We start from the raw sequence: 21409 nt of genomic DNA, 5'->3' as shown, positions 1-21409 counted from the left end.
TCCTCTATCTCGCTAAACACACACAGAGAAACACATACACTCTGTCTCTCTCTCACACACACAACACACATACACACAGACGCACACACATACACACACTCACACACATACACTCAAATATACACCGCAAAATGTATATATAAATACTAAACATACACATGCAATGAATATACGTACACGAAATTTGCATATACATAGTTGATTTTACTGAATGTTACCATAAGCGTCTGGAGGCAACTTGTAAAGGTGACTATGCAACTACTTTACCCTCTATCCCCTTTCACATTGTAGCTGCGTGATGTATCCAAATAAAGAACAGAAACGAATACAGGGGCGGTCCTGATGGTATGTTTACTCCGCAGTTGCCGGTCCACTCCCGTACAGAATGCTAAATTCCCACTCAGAATCCTGAGATGCCGTGCTGATGCCACGTGCCATGTTAGCGTGGTCAGTCTGCAGCCCGTACAACTCAGTGGTGGTCGCTTCTCGTTGATAAAGTGCATTCGCCTCTGATTCTGCATACAGGCTTTCTTCCATGATGTTTGCATATATCTCATATGGATCTGCAGTGGCGGTGCTGGTTGAGCTTGCATATTCTCTTGCCACGAGAGTTCCGCGGTTGAAGTTCGAATCTCGTTGGTAGAGCGAATTTTCTGCCGCTGTTCCGTAAGGCATTGCTTCCTCGCCAGTTTCGACTTGAAGAGCAAGTTGTTCAGATGCCCCTTCCAGCACGGCGTGGGCTGCATTTCCCTCACGGACAGACAGTGGGGGCGGCGGTGCAGAGACAATGTGATGTTGGCCCTCCTCATCTGCATCTGATGCGTCAACGTTGTCGTAGTGATGAACCTGCGCTTCTGTCGTACCGATCGTATAAGCTAGGGGCCGGGCTCGTCTGACATGAAATATCGCGTGGCTCCCATTCTGTGAGATTTTTGCGACCGCAGACGTCTAAGAGGAAAGGCGTTAGGTTCCGATTCTGCTTCTGTTCCATCGGCGGAGGGGCGATTGTTTTCTCGACTAGCTTCTCGCTTTCTCCAACAAACAAACGCGATCGGAAAGAGTATCATACGAACGGTGACAACAGCTACGATGGGAATGATGAAGGTGACGGTGGGTTTTTCTTGTGAGTTTTCTTGTGAGAAGTTTTCGGACGAAGAGATTGTCGTGCTCTGCTTCTGATCCTTCTTCGATCGCCAGTCGACGCACAGCAGCAGGTCGCAATGGTAGATTTTCGTGCCAATCACAACTTCACTTGTGTACCAACCCGTGTCCTCCTCCGTGAAGGCCCCAATCTCCAGTGTTTTATTATGACGCATAACGATCTTGCGGCCCGTCGGGGTGTACCACGTGTAGTGCTCAACACTCGGGTCGAGACTGGTCAGCAAAGGCAGTGCAACAAAGCCACCCTCAGAGACGTAGTAGATCCTGGGAAGTACGCCAAAATATTCATGCCGACTTTTGATGAAGAAAACCTGTGTGACGATGGAACGGTTCAAGTCAGGATCTGTGTCGACGACGTAAAATCTTTGCAGGGGCCACAAATCTATGTCAGCAACGTTAATCATATCCTCAGGGTTGACTTGTTTATCTGGACAGTGCAAAGGGTTTCCTTGGAGTTGGTAAGAAGCGAACGGGTGCGTGGATTTTATATCTCCAGGGATCTGACTGATGCTGTTGACCATGAGTGACACTAGTGACAGTTGGTTACTCGGGATGAGCCCGATGGCCTGTGCCGGGTACACGGACAGACGATTTCCGGCCAGACCCAGGAACTGCAGGCTGGCCAGCCCGTGGAACGCGCGCTCCGATATGGCGGAGATCAGGTTGTTGGAGAGGAGCAGATTCCAAAGCGCAGCCTGGTCAGAAAATATGAAGTCGCGAAGGGAAACGATGTAGTTTATGTTCAGATTAAGAAATCGAAGTTCGCACATACCCTGGAAGGTTTGTGGAGTTGTTTACCTTGTTGTTGTCTATAAACAGAGACCGTATGTGCGGGGTTGTATTAAAGGAGCCGAGGTGGGATATTTTGTTGTTTGACAACTTGACAGTGTAGGCGTCCGGTGTGATGGAGTCTATCGGGACGTGCTGTAAGCCCCGGCCGGAAAAATCAACCGTCTTCCCTACAGTAGTTGTCATCAACGTCAACATGACAAAAGAAGTTACCAATTCCATTTCTGAAATATGACCAGAAAGGCACAAATGCTACATACATGTAGATTTTAAAGTTTGCCTATGTTGATGATGCACACAACATAGGATAGCAAAATTCAGTTCGTGGTTAGAAATAACTGTTACTTAAAATTTCTTACATAAATTACTCCCTATGAAGAAAAAGGAGGAAAATCGTTAATAAGAAAAAGGTCATGATTTTCCTCATGGCTATTATTGGCATAACAAAATTTACAGGCTGCACGAAAAATTATGGTAACGAGCCATCTTTAACCTGACAGCTATCGGGAGTTGGTCGGGCTCTCTACGGGTCACCAAGGGTTCTCCGCCGCCCGAGTCAACTATCGCACACGGTAGAAGTCTTGTGTAGTTGGCTGATGGCTGGGAGTCAGATTCTAGCCGAGACCCGGAAAATAATCTGTCCGGCAGTCAAGGCAGTTTGTCCCGAAGAAGTAAGGTAAGCGCCCCGGTAGTTTGCTACCCTGGGAACCAGACTTTTAACCAGGACCGACATAGAATCTGTTCGACAGCCATTGCATGTCTTCCCGAGCACCTTAGATACGCACTCCGGAGATTCCTCTGCGGAGCTCCATCTAGGGTCCTCGGGAAGACCTGCGTTGGCTGCCAAGCAGATTCTCAGCTTGTCCTGGCTAGAAGTCCGGTCCCCAGGGTAGTATAGGTAGTTTGCAAGCTTGACTACACCTCCCCATAGTTCCTTCTGGACCTTATAGGGCCTTCTGGAAGATCTGCTTTGAATGCCGAACATATTTTTCTCTAGCTAGAGTCTGGCTCCCAGTGTATACCCTGAGTAGCTGATTACAAGTCCAACTCCGCTCAACCACTACCGGGCGCCAAAGTTAACCTGAGCGGCGGGGCGCCCCTAGTGCCCCGAGGAGAGCCGGCTTTGAACTCCCCTTAAAAGAATACAATACAATCTACTTTGCTTTATGCTATGCTACAATACATTCTACTATGCAATTTTACAGCGGATTTACTTGATTTCAGTATCCAGTATGACACAGAATATCTAACTCACCATTCAATTCAATCTACCGTAGGTTAGTAGGAGTTTCTTCGGTCCAGTAGAAGCTTTCCGCCGCCGGGGTTATCTTTAGCACTCGGTAGTAGTTTTACGCGTTAGTAGTAATCTTGGCCACATACAACAAAATTTTTACCGGGTGCAAAAGATTGCCCTGGCGGAAGAACGCGTCATGTCCCCCGAAGAGAAGCTGGCTAACCCACGGTAGACAGGATACAAGTTTACGAAAGTTACATACTGATTGTGTATGCGGGGACTGAGCTGACTTCGGTCCGGGTCTCTCTCTCTCTCTCTCTCTCTCTCTCTCTCTCTCTCTCTCTCTCTCTCTCTCTTGGCTTGCCAGTGTGCGGTGCCTTCTTCGTCGCATAGAAAATATTACATGTTCTAGTTGACATATTAGGATGCATTTTCATGGAATAAGCTCTTCCCCGCGATCGCCATTGGTTAGAAAATATCGTGTGTTTTCAACGTTTACTATGGAACAGTTCCTGATAGACAACACTGCCTGATTGACAAGACAGTTATGTAGACAATAAAGTTAAAGGCCCAGAGTGTTGCCGGCCGAGCCTGGGGTGCTGCCGGTACTACATTTACCTGATCGAAGATTCAATGTTTCTTCTTTACAAAGGCGACATCAGTTTTATTCGTTGCTTCTCGGATTCGTCTGTCATTCAAAAAAAAAAAAAACTCCCAAGAAAAAATTATACAGGATTTGCTGTTACAAACCTGTAAATATTACCATTCAGAGCAACATACACACAATTTCAGTCTAAAATAAAATGCCTAGCCTTTTCAGAACATTACTAACAAATGAAAGGAAGGAATTTATTGCATACAACGTTCCATTAAAATCCTCATGCTATTGTTTGTTTTTTGTGTGTGTTGTTTAAGCCGTATATCTTCACCCAAGACTCTCAGACAAAAAATTTCGACCTGTCGGTCCAATTTTTTTTTTCTGGAAAAAAAATCAAGCAGAAAGAGAAAAAAAAATTGGTGTAGCCAAAAGTAGATAAAACTGAGAAAATTTCATACCTGTACCCGCTGATTGGTGAGAAAGAAACAAGAGTATTGGTTGAAGCTTTGAACCGCTTTGCATGACTAATATTCTTGATAGTCTGGGCTATGTTTTCCTTTCGCCAAACTGAAACAAATTGATAAAGAAAACATGGAAATCTATCTTTCAATCTAATGAAACGTTGTGTTATGGACAAATACGAGGGGTGATCAATAAGTCCTCGGCCTCACCAACAAATAACAAGCACAACTCAGATTTTCAGGCACAACTTCATAGAATGAAGTCTTATATCAATATCCTCCAGATTTCAAATCATTGGAGTCATTACTTTCCAGGCATTCGTTTTTTCTAAATTAGAAAGTAAGTGTGGAAAAAAGAAGGGTGAAGTGTGATCAGACAATTTGATCTCACACCTCAGGTTGCAGATCAATTGTCCACCTTTTTTTTTGTTATAACTTACCTAACGTTACTGGGTGTCGCCTGCAACATAATGATCACAATAATTTGAATTTTGGTACACATTTATATAAGACTTTATACATGTACGTGGGGTTATCAATAAGTCCTCGGATTTACCGAGAAATAATAAGCCCAGCTCAGATTTCGAAGCATAGATGTTAAGTATAAAGTCTTATATAAATTTGTACCAAAATTCAAATTATTGTGATCATTACTTTGCAGGCGACACCCAGTAACGTTAGGTGAAGGAGAAGGCATAAAACGTGGACAATTGATGACCTGACCTGAGTGTGCGGGTCAATTTGCGCTACTGGAAGTTAGAAACCCAATTCTTTTTGCTTGAAATAGGAAGAGAATCATTATCAAACATTTTGAAAATGTCTTTTGTTAATTTACGGCATGGGGAACTCGACCCACACATGTCTGATCACAATTCACACCACTTTTTTCTCGCCACTTACCTTCTTATTTAGAAAAAACGAATGCCTGGAAAGTAATGACTCCAATGATTTGAAATTTGGAGGATATTGATAAAAGACTTCATGCTATGAAATTTCGCCTGAAAATCTGAGTTGTGCTTGTTATTTGTTGGTGAGGCCGAGGACTTATTGATCACCCCTCGTACACGTGCCTCATCCATTAAACAGTTTACCGAAACACGTAAAGACGATTCAAGGAACTATATGTGTGCCTTCGTCATAACTAACAAAAAGGAAAACGCTCTTTGCTCCGTGGTGCCTATTGTGAAAACCTAATCTTGCTTTTTTATTACAAATAAAGTAGATATTTCAGTAAACAAGGAAAAATCGATTGATACATGTACACAACAAGTTGTCACATTGCATTACCTTTCAATGTTCATTTTCAACGGCGACAAACAGGCGTTACGGACACGTGCATCGTCATTTTGGTAACCAGTAAGCCGTTGAGGGTCGACTCAGACCATACAACGTCCTTGCTAAGACACATGATTGCACTAGATTCTGATGGAGCTTTAATTCAAGACGACATTGAAATCACAATGTCTGATGTTCGAGCAAGGGTGGAACCACGTGACCACGGTGATTCCGGCACCTCATGAACGTAATATATTCACATAGTGGTTGCTCCACTATTGCCATTTTTTCAAGAACACCCCCTCACCCCGGATCTACGGCTGAATGGGTCAAATTGAACGTACGCCGCCATTTTCCCGCCATTTTTAATGCTACGGCCAGCAGTAAAGTTTTACGTCATAGCGGTTGTGACAGACCAAAATTAAATGAAAATTCTTGTCAGTATACGCCCATTTTCTCATGACTTTTTGTATGCTCATGCAGATTTTTGTTTTGTGCAACTACTAACAGGAAAGAAAGGAACAACAGAGGATGTATAAAGGTGCATAGCGGCAGTTAATTGTGCCGTGTTTCGTTCGGCCGGTATAGTGCACCCCCTTCCAACCACGCGCCCGTTCTCCGTGCAATTCCGCGGTGTGTTCCAATTACGATATTATGTTTTTAGCAGGACCAGAGAGACAAAATAATTTACACAGAAGAAGTGGCAAAGGTAAGCTGTAACAGCAATATGTAACTGGAGAAAATGATGCGTTGATCATTTGCCAAATTAGCATTACTTGAGAAATTGCAGTAAACCGACCGGTATTATGCCAATGGATAATAAATCGACCCGATTTCTAAAAATAATAAAAAAGACATACAACTGGCTTTTAAAAGGGATCACTAAAACATGGAATCTCCCAATCAAATCGGTCCAATCAGCTACAATTTACACACAAACGCAATTTGCAAACTACGTCAAGACTCCACATGCCACAACAGGTGTGTTTAATTTGCAAGTGACAGGCCTTTCTGAAGCAGAGACGTCGCCCAACAATTTTCCGGAACTTCCGAGCACTTGGAAGATTGTTAGAAACTCCAACCAGCACCGAAGGAAGGTAAGAATTGAACCTTTTACATTACAAACTAACCACTATAGTTATACTCCCACCCTAGAATATGTCGGTATGTAGTCTCATAGCAAAGCCTCTCGATAAAGTATTTCCCATTCTTTTTTTGTAATTTCTACATTTTCATTCAGTTCTGGTAGAAGTGTATTGTAGTTTTGTCATTTGTGTTCTATACACAAAATCTAGAATATACCAGTCCCCTTGTCACACTTGGATTGTGTACATGTTACCAAGCATAGGCCGACCAAAGTTTTTAGATTTTTCCTCAAATCTGTGACACAAAATTGCAAAATAATTAGCTACGTGTTTCTTCCAAGCTCGCTAAGGGAGACACAATTGCCGTCATTAAAGAAAATAGTGGTTAGATTAGTGTAAGAGTAAAAAAAGAGATTGTGCTATCAATGTCTATCCATACAAAGTCTATAGATAAAACAACCATGATTGTGTAATGGCTGTGACCCACCTAATTAGCTTGATAGGAAAGCTCTGATTGGTTAGAGACTTATGAGAGCGGTGTCTTCCTGATGCTATACAGTCTTCTCAATGACGTCGTACTAATTATGATTTGAATCCTCCGACGACCATGTTGGCGGGTAATTGAATTAAGCAGTAGAATCTCCGTGCATGTGGTTAACAGACGTATGCTATGATCCAACATGGCGCAGATGACGTCAAATGAAAAGCCTGTATTAGCTTAGATTTTGTGGTGATGGACAGCTGAGACCCTGGGACCCAGATGCCCAAGCGCAGTGACAAGATAATTGTGGGTAATTTGTCTATGATGAAGTCTCTTGACCTGTAAACAGTTCTTGTATCGACGACATTGTTTCAGCTTACATTACAAGGTCCAATCGTGCATTGCGTTGTTTAGGTCTTAGTGGCATTCACCTTTGAGTTATTAGCCACAATTCATGTCGCTGTGCATATACTCGAAATTGAAGACCTTATTAGCTTTTTCAACATTTCGAGCACGTATGGGCAAGGTCAAATGTAAAGGAACCAGAGACAAAACAAGTTTGATATTGTTATGCAAATCTACCGACGAAGTTTGGACATATACAAAACATGACCGAGACAAGAACTGTTTACAAATCAGGGGCCTTGGCCTTTGACCAGCGCATACGCATTTGTATTAATACATGGGCTTATTGTCGATTCCTCGGATGAAACCATTTCATCATACCAAGTCCTTGATCATACCGTATGATACTTTTGTTTTTCTCAACCCTTAGGATGGGGAATACGTACTCACAAGAAGTAGAGAAGAAACGACTGCAAGTGTCTGAAGTAGACCACCCGCAAGACAAGGAGTTTGGAAACTATGACTTTCCGTTCGAGAACTTGGTGATAGAGGGAGGAGGGGCCAGAGGAGTAGCGTATGTTGGGGCGCTGCGGGTAAGTACGGCAACGTCATTTCAGGTTTGCGATAGCGAAACCTGTACTGCTTTCATTGGCATGTACGGGCGCCGCCATTTTGTTTTGCGGTGGATATACGTATGACGGAAAGGGTGGCGCCATTTGGGACTTGACGCATCAGTGTGTTGTATGAAGGAATGTGATGGAAATGTGGTCTTGTTTCAGATATCTAGTTTCTGCTAAAGAGGAATATCTAACATCTCTGTTGCACCATGATATCGTTCGACCAGATTATTTTTACCTCCGTTGAAATAGAGGTATTGTTTTCGGCGTGCTGTTTGTCTTTGTGTCTTTCCAGGGTGCCTAAGCATTTGCACGAACCCAATGAGATTCGTACGAATATTATGTGATACGCACGAATCACTATGCGAAAAGGCACGAATATTATGAAAATCACACGAATCATTATACGAAAACGCACGAATCTTATGAAAATCACACGAATCATTATGCGAAAACGTACGAACCGTATGTGATGCACACGAACCTTATGTGATTTGCACGAACCTAATGCGAAACCGCTCAACCGCCGCAAGGTCACTTGATATCACGTCATTCGCATACGGTTCGTGCAACTCACATAAGGTTCGTACTTTTTCGCATAGTGATTCGTGTGATTTTCATAATATTCGTGCGTTTTCGCATAGTGATTCGTGTAATTTTCATAAGGTTCGTGATTCGTGCGTTTTCGCATAGTGATTCGTGTAAATTTAGTGATTCGTGCGTATCACATAATATTCGCACGAATCTCGTAGGTTTCGAGCAAATGATTAGGCACCCCTGCTTTCTAGGATACAGAGGCATGATGTGACTCAGGAAATGGTGTAACCGGAAACTTATAGAATGGGAAGGTTGGCTTAGGCCTGGTCCAAAGTGGACCCCGCTTGAGGAACTGTGACAGGAAGGTAGTTCAAAAGTCACAGAATAGGCTTTGAAAACTTGCCTATTAAATGCTGTATCTTATATTTGCTGTCACATGTATGTCTTACGACACAGTGAAAATGCACACTGTCAGACAAAACTAGCAAGAGATTCGCAAAATATTTGAATATTTCATAAAGGTACGAAATCTACAATATACAATGCGTATATATATGGCTTCCAGTGGTTGAACATGGATACATCGGATTAAACTATATAGACTACAGGACGTCTTTTCGCCTGTCTTCAATCGGTTTCACTATACATTTGCTTTCATGTCACATAATCGCCCATAGAGTGAAATTTGTATAAGACTAGTCCCGAGATCAGGTCGATAATGTATGCATGTATGCCTAACATAACTGGGAATAACAATAATTTTTTTTTACATATTCCCAGGTCCTAGAGTCTGCCGGAATCCTCCAGAACATCAAAAGAGTTGCCGGTGTGAGTGCGGGAGCCATCACTGCGACGTTCGTGGCGCTGGGACTCAGCTGTGCGGATGTGGCACAGCAGGCTGAGGTGGACATGGGCAAGATCCTCATTTCCGGTATGTACATGATAGCAGTATAGGTTGCCTCAGGGATTCAACTGCGCATGCGGAGGTCAAAGGTCAAAACCCAAATGTGTAAACAACTCTTTGATGACCGTGTTTGATATGATGTCCACAAATATATGACCTTTGCCGATTAGTTTGCATAAAAAATGTCCGGAGCTGTTTTGTTCCAGTCTTCTTGACCTCAACCTTCGACCTCTGCATATGCAATTATGTCCATGAAAGGGCCTATTTCCACCCTTCAGAACGCAGGAATTTCTTTTAATTTGACAGTGAATCCCTAAAACATAATTATGTTAAATTTATTGTTATTCCGCCATGGAACGGTGATGAACGAAAATATTACATGTCTTTTGTAATATTTTTGATAGCCCATACCTTTTCCTAAACTTCCATACACGGATAATTGTGTAAAGTTATATCTTACTGGTACATTGGGAAGGGTTGAAAGCCGGACTGAGTTCTTCACTTGTGGGCGTGGCCTCCAATCGTAGGTCAGCCAATCAGAGAATCTCCTCAAAGTTTTCTTTACATAAATTTGTTTCTTTGATTGGCTGACAGCAAGAGGCTACCACAGCCACAAAATGGAAACCTCAGCCCAGTTCAGCGGAGCCATTGTATAAGCCGAGAGCGAGGTTCTGCCTATTCTATTCAAAATAGTTGCATGTACATGTACCCATACAGGAGGATATTTGCAAACCCTGATCAAACCCCTCAACCTGTACCGCCGGTATGGTTGGGAGACAGGTGACGGGTTCTTGGCGTTCTTTGGGGGCATCCTGGAGAAGTTCACACGTAAGGATGGCAAGCCCGGAAACCCAGATGTCACCTTCAAACAGGTATTGTTATGAATTTACCCTGACACAAATAAGTAGCGTGTCTCTAATAATCTCTCTTTATTACTGTTACAGTACGCATGTGCAGCGACAGGAATGTTGGGTGATATGACCTTCACCTTTTACAAATTATCCACAAGTCCTGTCGCTGCACATGCGTACTCGGAAGTGTGAAAGAGCTTGTTGAAAGGTATGCGGCTCTGGAACAGATGAAATAGTCATCATCGGCTATTGTTGTTTATTGTTTATTGTGTTCGAACTGGGCGTTAAATAACCCAGAGGTCCTTGGTTAGAGTAGCCCTAAAACGACGTTGTGCCATTGGGAAATATACTTATCACACTAGAATTATCTCACTGAACCAAGGAAAAAATGAGTACCTAGGTTTGGTTAGAGACGTCCTTCGGATAGGACGTTAAGTGGAGGTCCCTTGGTTGAGAAAAGTCACACTTTGAGCGCGTTAAAGAAAACATACTTATGGAAAAGATTAGGGGCCCTTTCCGCAGTGAGTGGACCAAATAAAATTGTCCGGATATACAACTAGTACTCTTCAATACAAACCTGGTGTGTTACGTCATTTTTATTTTTTTATTTATTGATCTTTAGGGTAGTGGTTTACAGTGTATGCAATATAAACAAACGACAAAAAAGACCAATGATAATAATCTCAAAACTACTTGTGTTTCAGCTGTACAACATGAGTGGGATAGAACTCTGCATTGTGGTGACGAACTTGGACCAGATGACAGAAGAATACTGCCACGTCAAAACCACCCCGAACCTCCCCATCCGCAAGGCAGTCAGGATGTCCATGTCTATTCCAGGTTTGGTCTTCGATTTGTTGTTCTTACTTGTCAAATCCTCTCCCAATAACAATTTCCTACTATTGGGGGTAAAAATATATATAATACAATGCTAAACTTTAGTCCTACACAAAGATATACGCGGATCAAATTTTCAACGACCACTGTCATCTTCTTCAGGATCAATAATACCCCCCCCCCCCTCACATTAGGCGCTATTCGATCAAACGACGAGTCTGCGAGCTCTAATTTACGAGGAAGCATGACCCTGATGCCGACGGAGAAATGGCAGAGTTCCCCCTTCCCGTCAGGGTCATGCCTCCTCGTAATTTAGAGCTCGCAGACTCGTCGTTCGATCGAATCGCGCCTAATGTGAGGGGGGTATAACGACAAATCACCTACGAACGTAAACTCGTTGTTGGCCCGTGATCTTGCGTATACATGACGTCAGCAATCGGTCAAACGGGCCAAAAAGTTTGATATGCCCTGTCTCTGTTTAGTGATGGCTGGTATGCATGTGCGCTCATGTACAAGGTCTGATTGTAAGATAACGTGTCTGTAACTCTCACGAGTTCACCTTCTAAAGTGATTGGTTATTATCTATAAGTTGTTTGCTTCCTGCACGCCATTCTGTTGACAATGACTATGACCCATCCTCCTACACAGGGACATCCAACTTCGAAACCGCCTGTCTGGATGTACCCTGCTTTCTCAACCGTCACCCTTAGTTCCTGACCGCCCTGCTTATAAACTTACCCTTATGTATGCGAGATCCCTTTTGAAAACTGAAAGGCCCATTCTCTGATTGGCTGACAGCCGGTTTGTGGCGACGGCGACGCCCACAGGAACTAAGGGTGACGGTTGAGATAGCAGGGCACATCCAGACAGGTGGTTTCGCCGTTGGATGTTCCTGAGTAGGAGGATGCTACGACCATACTCAAACAATGTCTTAAGTTAAACACAGAAAACATAGACTTTGTACACGAAGCCATATAAGTTTTTCCATGGTACATGTATTTGACCAGGACTGTTCGAGCCAGTGCTGACTGACTACCACGGAAGCAAAGAGTTCTACGTCGATGGAGGTGTGATCTGTAACTACCCACTCCACTCTTTTGATGGTAGGTACATCCCATGCCTCATTGTTAATGCGACACCAAGACTATCATCTACTCACATATTTGAGGTGTATTTTTACATAAGGGATAAGTATACATAGCTCTACTGCAATAGTAACAACATACCGAAAAACATGAACCATCTGGTGACATAATATTTTTGATTGATGAAACCGACCTTATGATGTCAATGTTCACGACTTTAAGTACGCATGTGCAGCGAAAATCATTGTGGCTAATAATTCAAGTTAAAGCTGAAGGCCCATAGTTGGTGAAAGATAAACAATTTGTGAACAAATATTTTCTCGATCATTGCCGCGATTTGCATAACAATTTCCAGACGTGTCTTACTTATCTTTCAGGGGTCTGTACCTCGAAAATATTACCTACCAGACATTTCGCTGCACATGTGTATTAGAATCGAGAACTACCTTATTCTTTGAGATCTTATTTCTACGATTACTTCATTTGCATAACAATGTCCAGATGGTTTAACCTTTGGCATGTTACCCATAATGCATTTCTCTGTACATGCGTACTTAGAACCGTAAACCTCATTATTGTTTGGGGTCAGTTTTATTAAGATCCTTCAACTCTTGTTGTATAGGCTGGTGGCTTTCCATGAAAGAAGAAGATTCGTTCTTCAGTAGACTGGATGATCTCGCCCATCTCAGTAAAAGCATGCACCGTTCCAACCGCTTCGAGCCAGTCAACACGAAGACGATCGGACTCATGCTGGTAGGTGTCAGGAAATCTTTACATTCACCATGCACCAACCGTTCGTGGAAACGGATATAGAAGAGTTTATAAAAGAATAGACACAAATAACGCATGCTGATGACTTCTTTTTTTACATTCTGTGTATCTGTGTGTTTTGCTGTCCATTATGTTATAGTGTCTTAAAATCTGTCAAAGCAGGCCCCAGTTTGGGGAAGTGAACAAAGCATAAACCGGGAAAAGCTTTCGATAAATGATGGCGTGGCCTCTTACCAACTGTCAGCCAATCAGAGAATCGGCTTTACCAACCCAAAACATTTAGGCGCTCCTCTGATTGGCTGACAATAGATTAGAGAACACCCCCTCAAAAGTGGAAACCTAAGTTTGGTTCAGTAGAGCCTTTTGTACTTATATTGAAATTGGCCGATGACTAACTAAAGTTCTACGTTGAAGAATACCATGTTCGGTATTGTTGGAGTTGTACTCTTTAAATGAACTGGTGATAAAAATGCTTTTTACATGATGATACTCAAAGATAATGACAGCTTATTTTCTTACAATGATATGATGTCTCCTTTATCAGTACTCTGATGACGACATTGAGCAGCACCAGCAAGTTCTCTCTGACCGTCTGACGCAGGAGGAAAGACTGTATGAGAAGAAACGTCCTGATACTGAAGCAGCAAGGTTAGGAAAACTGTATCATGTTTTTTGGCCATGAAAGATTATGATAACCCTAATTATTTTGTTTGTCTGTTTTTTTTACAAGTAGGAAAGCCTATAATGGAAAAGTAAGACAAAAATAAAACAAGTCACATGTCATGTGCACCATGTATGAAATTCCTGTCATTTAGTGCAATTGAAATGTAAACTTCACACTTTCAATTATTCAAAAGCACGCACACAAACACACACTGACGCTGACGAAAACATAACCTTCTTGGCGAAGGTAATAACCAAGGAGCTTTTATCAGGATAAAAGCTCCTTGTTATAACGTTACAAATGTTCAAAATTTACAAATGCATACAGGGCGTACGAAGACAAGAGGACCGTTGAAACAGTCAAAGCCATGGAGAACAGGAAGAAGATTCGAGACCTCATCGACAAACTTCTGACCAGTCTGAAGGCCCAAAACATTGAGGACACCTCGACTATCAGTAGAGAGGAACTGCACAGGGCTTTTGCGGAGGTATCTTAGTGTTAACGTCAGTTCACCTTTATCCGCGGGGTAACCCATGTCCGTTGTTTAAAAAAAAATATATTCAGGGCTATGAATTCGACGGACGTTACAATATGTTAAAAGTAATACAGTAGTTTTAAGATATTGCAATTTGAATCACTGGTCGTTAATTTGATATCCTGAATACCAATGTCAGAAGCAACAGATGTAGGTTACCCCGCAGATAACGGTGAGTTAGGTTTACACTAAATCTAGGTCTGTGGAGATCATGATGACCCTTAACTTTTTAACCAGTTAGGCCATACCCTTAACATTATGTAGTTGACACCCTTGGGAATCCAAGAACTGTATGATTTAAGCGTACGAAGAAAAAGACAGTTAAAAAAAGAGACTTTGCTTTCATTATAATATTCCAAAGTGGACAGGAAGGTTAAAAAAATTATGGTTAACCGAAAAATAGATTTTACTTTTTCGTTCTTTCTCGTCTTCATTGGCTCTGGAATTGAATTTGGGACTCCATGACCATAGTTTCCATTTCCGATCATATTTCTTTACAATTCAATGCGTTAAAATTTTGGAGCTGTTTTGTACGACATACACTGCGTGGACGAATGCTTCCGAAAATAGTTTCATCAAGTTGGTAGAATATAGGATATAGAAGAACTCTTTTTACACAACCAGCTTAGCCACGTTTGGGGATTGTTTTCTCACCGCAAAAGGGCCTCCTACATCGGCAACATACAGCGGTAAGAAGCAGAACTCCAGTTAGGAGCTCTGGCGAAGGTGTCTGAGAGACATCGAAACGTAAATGAGTACCTGCTGGTTGTGTATAAAGAATTCTCCTATATCCTGTGGTCGAATACTGTTTAAGTCAGATGAAAATCGATGCACGTGCAGATATCATCCATATAATTGAATCAACATGACCTTACCATAGTCCAGATACTAAATATCCTATACGTTAAAATCTAAACCTAACATAGAAGAAAGCAACGAAACGATGAAAAAATATGATTGTAATCGTTTGGTGCCCAGTGTCATTCGGCAGATGTTTCGTCTCTTATTCTCCTTTACAACATGCCTTTGGGAGTTCCTTCGAAACCGGACTGAGGTTTCCATAATTGTGGGCGTGGTCACTAACCAGCTGACAGCTAATTTAGATTATCAGCTTTATCCTCTAAATAGATTAGGCGATTTACCTAAATGTACTTTATACCCACAGGCAGGAGACGACTCTCTGACTAAGAACGAAAAGAAGCAACTCTTCGGGGAGGCCTACGCACACAACGTTGACCAACTCTTCGATCAAATGGACGCTAACAAAGACGGAAAGGTAATATGATTTTTACACTGGATTTGCAATTGCTCACTTTAATAGCAAACATGGTTTATATATACATGTTGTTACGTTGATGTATACATGGTGTTACGTTATATACATTGCGCCTTTGGCTGATTTGGGGGGGGGGTGTAATGTGCGCTGCATAAATTATCTCGTATCCTGAAAGATACATTCAGAGAGTTTTCAGTATTTTGGGCGGATACAGACGGATCCGGAATCCGGCCTTTATTTGGAACCCAAACTGAAGATCCCTGTTAGTATCCACCACGATACGAGGTCATTTCGTGCAATGGTGGCATGTGAATATTGCCATTTTTCAGTCAATGACTACTTAGCAACTGTTACTAATGTTTGTAGCAATATTTAGCTATCAGTATTACTGTGTTGGAGCTGGTAGCAGCCTCACTGTTGAGCTTCTGGTTCCAATTAATGGTAACTGGGAGACCCTGGTTCAATCCTGGTTAGGGAATTTCAGTTAGGCCACAGCAAGTAAATTTTATGGATGACATCCTCTGCAGACTGCAAAAATAGTGCGATAGGGCGAAAAAAAACAAGCCGATGGGTGAAAAAAAACAAGATGGCTACATTTTCAAAAATAGGCACCATAAAGTTGTGATGAATGTTGTAACAAGAATTTAAGGGACAAAACATGGTATCAGAGCCAACAAGACGTTCATTCCTGTATTCAAGACATACTGGTGTGGTAAAAGTGACACTAGTGTGGTAATCACCAACAAAGTTGGTAACCACACTCATGGCTTAAATATTGGTGTCACTTTAACAACTATCCAATAAGTTTCATTTCTACAATTACAGCCCTGGGTACCTTGCATGTGTCACTTCTACAAGTACAATTATTAGGCTACAATACAACATGTTTGCTCATTTTGGTACTTTATCGTCGTGTTGACCATCCCTGCAGAAGAAAAAAATTCTTGTTTTTTTTTCTGAAATCAGGCGAAAATTAATGCGCGCGCTGATGTCATCCATAACATTTACTTGCTGTGGCCTTAGGGCTGCACCTGTCTTTCGTAAGGGATGTAACATGTTACATGTTATGCATAAGGGTCCCGTGTTCTAGGAGGTGTCTCAATCAGGGCTAGCAACCCCTCCCCTTAAAAATACACCCTGTTACGGAAACAGCAAGGAAACCTGCTTACCTATATCCCACAAGGCATTACAAGTTGAACATAAAATAACTGCGTCTTTCCCTTCATAAAGAGACTCTTTTGACATAACCAATGCTATATTACCATCGACGCTTCGGTGACCGTCTGTCACCATCTTCAGGGCAATTCTGACTGGTTCACACTGTACTGCAGGACAGGTGTCGCTGCTCACAGTTCAGATGCGTTCACCGGACGTAGGTGAGAATAAAACATTGGTTGTGTAAAAAGAGTCTTTTAATTCAGTGACGTACCAACCTGATGAAACTATTCACGGATGTGTCTTACCTTGTTTCTAAAGCTGACCTTCCAAGAGATTCACCAGTTCTTCACCAATAGAGGATTCAGCTGGTTGACTCGAGGGATGGAGACCAAGAGAGAGCACGTCTCAAGTCTTGCTGACTACACCTTGAAGTACATGGATCTCCTTAGCTTTCTCGGGAAGAAAGTCTACCACAAGGTGGGTAGAAAAGTTAACTTTAAGGCTAGGTCACACACACGGGTGTAGGGCGCGTACTTGAAAGCTTACTTAATAGGGCGCGGTCAAATAGGTTGTGCGATCGTCGTACGATTTTGATGCCATAGGATTTTCAAACAAGCCGTGACAGAGCGTCAATTTTTGTCCTCCGAAATGTCCGAAGTTATGACCTATGTGATCGGGCCCTAAGGGTTGCAGTTTTGAATGATGGGACGCTAAGCTGTAGTGTATGTCTACAAGTTCATTGTACTTGTCGATAAGAGCTTAGGGATTTTCCCTATACAACCTCTCCGATCTCTCACCCCATCAATGTTAGCCACTGTACTCAAACAACATGAGTTAAGTTGCTCATTTGCGTCAACCAACCGCGTCTTGACTTTGTCTAACATTTTCTCTCACCTTGGATTATCTAAATTTTTTTCTGGAGTCATTTGTATATCATTAAAGATCAATCATAATCTGTTTCTACAAGATCTCGTTAGTGTCACTGACGAAAGACGGTTAATGCTACCTGAAACGCCTGACGGTTTTCAAAACTATATCCAGTTACTTGAGGGACAGCTTCCTATTGCATCTTTCTTTTATCATTCCACTAACTGGCCACCATGGTTGGCCTTGTCTTAGGTTGACGACATGGAGAGGACCATTGGAGTGGACAGTGACTACGTGAAGACAACGGACTTTCAGCTGGAGGACGAGGATAAGATGTTCCTCTTCAAGGTAATTCTGGCAACGAGTCATTAGCATCATTGTCACCGTAGCTAATCCACGTATCGGGCTGAGGTTTCAAATTTTGTGGGCGTGGCCTCTAATCAACTGTCAGCCAATCGGCTTTATCCAAAAATACCTTTAGGTTTTTCTCTGATTGGCTGACAGCTTTATGTCTTGCAATGCCAACAAGTCTAAAACTCAGTCCGGTTTATGCTATGGTCAGATTTCCAATCTGTAAAGCAACATACACAGACTGTAAAAAGATATTCATCAGCATAATTTGTGGGGTTTTTTTTCTTGTTCAGCAATTTTTTTCGCTTCTTTAAACATAGCGGCTTGGCCCTGGTTTGGAAGGGTGACTTTAGCATTTAGCAGAGTCTCTCCCATTTGGGAAAGGGTGAGGCTTTATTTGCATATAACATGTGGTGTGCGTACTTGTATTTTACCATGGCTTTGTGATTTTCTGACTGAGCGTACACAATGTGTCCGGTACCGAGGCGTTATTTCCAGTTGGGAAAAAATTGCCTCTGGTGTCCTACAGGGGACAAAACTAGGGCCGATCCTGTTTCTAGTATATGTGAATGATGCAATGCAATTTTTTCTGGATAGATGGAAGTATGTTGATGATCTGTCGTTAAAAGAGAGTAGATTATTCAGTGAAGAGAGCTCAATGCAGACAACAATTAACCAACTAGATACATGGTCATCCGAAAAACGTATGACATTGAACGATGATAAGTGCAAATTAATGTGTATTTCCTTCATGAAGGATCCCCCTCTACCCCCTGTGTTATTACTGAATGGCAAAGCCTTGGAGTACACTGAAGATGCCTGTATACTAGGTATCTGGATGTCTGCGGACTTGAAATGGGGAAAACATACTAACGTCATTATAAAAAAAGGTAGCTGTCGCCTTTTTTTGCTTAAAAAACTAAAACGCTTTGGTGTCTGCACTGAAGATCTCTGTGAGATTTACCTATTATATGTCCGACCTATCATGGAATATGCGGCCCCAGTATGGCATCCAGGTTTAACATGTCAACAATCGGATGCATTAGAACGCATACAAAAGCGTGCGCTAAGAATCATTCTGGGCAGCGAATATACTTGTTATACCGAAGCTCTATGTAGGCTAAATATGAACACTTTAAAAGCAAGAAGAGAATTTCTATGTCTTAAGTTCGCGAAATCCATGTTTAATTCACCCATTTTTCGAAGCTGGTTGCCAGCTACCCGTAATGAAGTTCACAACAGAGACTTAAAACGAGGGCTCGAGCTTAGCATACCTTTTGCCAGACATGATAGGTACAGAAACAGTGCTATTCCATACTTGTCCACACTCTTAAATACTGATTTATAGCCTGTTTATAGTCACATGACTACTACATGGAATCTTGATTACTGCTCATGTAAGCCTTTGTGTGCAGCAATTATTGTTAAATCTGTTATATTGTATATATTAAGATGCTTTTAAGACTAAAACTAACTTAATTCAGCCAGTTTTACAGCATTGTATGAAAGGCTGCAACGTTGTTTTAGTATGTCCATGTATGTATGTATATGTATGTTTGAATAAACCATTGATATATATGTACATAGAAAGAGAGAGAGAAAGACATGCAGACAGACATATAATTGTCTTAATGTAGTCTTGAAATAGTATTACAAAACAACGATTTAGTATCAATCATGTCACAAGTTCAAACTTTATATCCTCACACAAAATAAAGTACTTAACAACAAGCTTTCAATAAGTCGTCTAATCCTTATCAAATTGAAATGACCCAAAGCCTAAGTCACACATCCAGACCGGAAGTGTGACGTCAGCAAAGGGTCAAAGTTGCTTGGAAGTCGGCAACGACCCCGTCTCGGTTGGTAAGCGCTTTATTTTGTGTGCGGATATAGACTTGAAAAGTGTAACATAATATTGACTACCGTCACAGATGAACTTACATTCAAAGAAACTGTCTCAATCTATAACTAGTATTACAAAATCTATGATATCTATTGATCTGAAGTTGACCAATTTTCTCTCCATGAACAGAGAGGAGCCACCGGTGCGCGAGCTTTCCTACGGACGTACATTGCAAAGAACGATCTGAAACCCGCCAGGACCGTCGCCAAACGCCGCTGGAAGAGCCTACAGCGCTGTGTGCTGTTCTCTCCACGGGTTAAAAAAGTCCCAGAGAAGGAGAGCCCTTCTGCTAACGGAGTCCCGATCCCAGAGTCAGAGACCCCGTCTACCAACGGAGTCCTCGAACAACAGAGCCCTTCTACTAACGGAGTCCCCAAGCCAGAGAGCCCCTCTACTAACGGTATCTAACTACTAACGGTATCTAACTTTGCTTTGAAGCACATATGGCCTAGAATGCCCGTCGTATGGATATAAAGAAAGACGATTCTGAAACCTAGAATATATGATATCAAAGCAGCATATAACAGAAGGAGTTATGTTAATTTGTTTAGGCCTAAATAAAGGACGTTTCAGTTGACTACTGGCTTCAGACCTTCTTCTTGTGATGTCATGACTCATGATGACTGTGAACAACCAAACGGGAATAGTTAGTAGAAAGTATTAGAATATACTTCTAGAGAAAACAATGATATGTTTATTGCAAGTTCTTGCCCGAGGGCTAATTGCAGGTACAAACAACATGTAAAATAAGGAAAAATACAAAGGTGCTTGGAGCTACATTCTATGACTATGCTATGCTAATGTACATTATTCTCGTTTTGTTGGGTTAGACTTCTTCTCTTTAGGCAGTGGAAGACGAATTTACCCACTTCTTTTATAATGTGTGGGTTCTTTGATTTTAATAGTAGGATTGATTTTTCATTGTCAGGAATAGTTGGAAAGTAAGCGTGTATTTTGGATACACTCATAAATAGTTGGTTTCTTATATCATCATAAAAAGAACAATTAGTGATAAAATGACTCTCGTCTTCCACAGCATTTGAGGGGCAATATTTACAAATCCTCTCGGACACAGGTAGCGGGAGGGGCCCCGAGTTCGCCACTTTTTTCAATAAATCATCGTTTTCAAACGGAAGTTTAATGACCCTCTCTATGACTAGTGAATACATCGGCATATGTTATGTTTAACTTTTTTTGCACGCGTTACCATGGTGATTGAGCGAACGTAGAGGTCAAGGGTCAATCAGCAACTTTCCGACGTAAGATGGGGCGTATGTTCTAAGGGTGTACCCTGAGTTCGCCACTTTTACAATTGGTCAGAAATCGTTAAAAGATCCATTAAAAATGTTTTTAAGGTATTAAGTTCTATTCTATGACTTACCAGTTTCCTGTTACGGGGAAGTAAATCAATATTTTGCAGTGCATCTGAATGAAACGCGCAAGTTGTGTAGACACATTGAAGTCCGTTTTCTAGTAGTTCTACGACCACGTGATGGTAACGTTCTCCGCAGAACGCGGTCACCCGGGGTACCGGTCAGCCAAGATCATCGCAACTGTTTGTAATTTAGTAGTACTTCTTGTCCCATCCTCTCAGTGGGAATCTAACATAGCATTTCGTATTTCC

At 41.9% G+C, this 21409-nt stretch overlaps 1 protein-coding gene across 1 annotated transcript; it reads left to right on the top strand.

Moving 5' to 3' along the window:
• Positions 1–6520: 6520 nt before the first annotated feature.
• LOC118424714 lies at positions 6521–20376 on the top strand. The gene is made up of 13 exons (XM_035833396.1): positions 6521–6615; positions 7860–8022; positions 9364–9514; positions 10205–10359; positions 11043–11178; positions 12183–12278; positions 12883–13013; positions 13576–13679; positions 14023–14182; positions 15396–15506; positions 16983–17141; positions 17784–17879; positions 19915–20376. The coding sequence occupies exons 2-13, from the start codon at positions 7861–7863 to the stop codon at positions 20191–20193; spliced, it is 1740 nt and encodes a 579-aa protein (XP_035689289.1). The 5' UTR covers positions 6521–6615; position 7860; the 3' UTR covers positions 20194–20376.
• Positions 20377–21409: the final 1033 nt, after the last annotated feature.

The sequence above is a fragment of the Branchiostoma floridae genome, chromosome 10 (assembly GCF_000003815.2).
Source record: "Branchiostoma floridae strain S238N-H82 chromosome 10, Bfl_VNyyK, whole genome shotgun sequence".
Taxonomy (NCBI): domain Eukaryota; kingdom Metazoa; phylum Chordata; class Leptocardii; order Amphioxiformes; family Branchiostomatidae; genus Branchiostoma; species Branchiostoma floridae.
The sequence above is the reverse complement of the archived record's forward strand: the minus strand, read 5'-3'. Positions and strand labels throughout refer to the sequence as shown.

Coding starts and splice junctions, on each gene's coding strand:
- LOC118424714 (XM_035833396.1), top strand. CDS start 7,861: ATGGGGAATACGTACTCACAAGAAGTAGAGAAGAAACGACTGCAAGTG. Junction 12,279..12,882: donor CCCACTCCACTCTTTTGATG/GTAGGTACATCC, acceptor CTTGTTGTATAG/GCTGGTGGCTTTCCATGAAA. Junction 15,507..16,982: donor ACGCTAACAAAGACGGAAAG/GTAATATGATTT, acceptor TTGTTTCTAAAG/CTGACCTTCCAAGAGATTCA.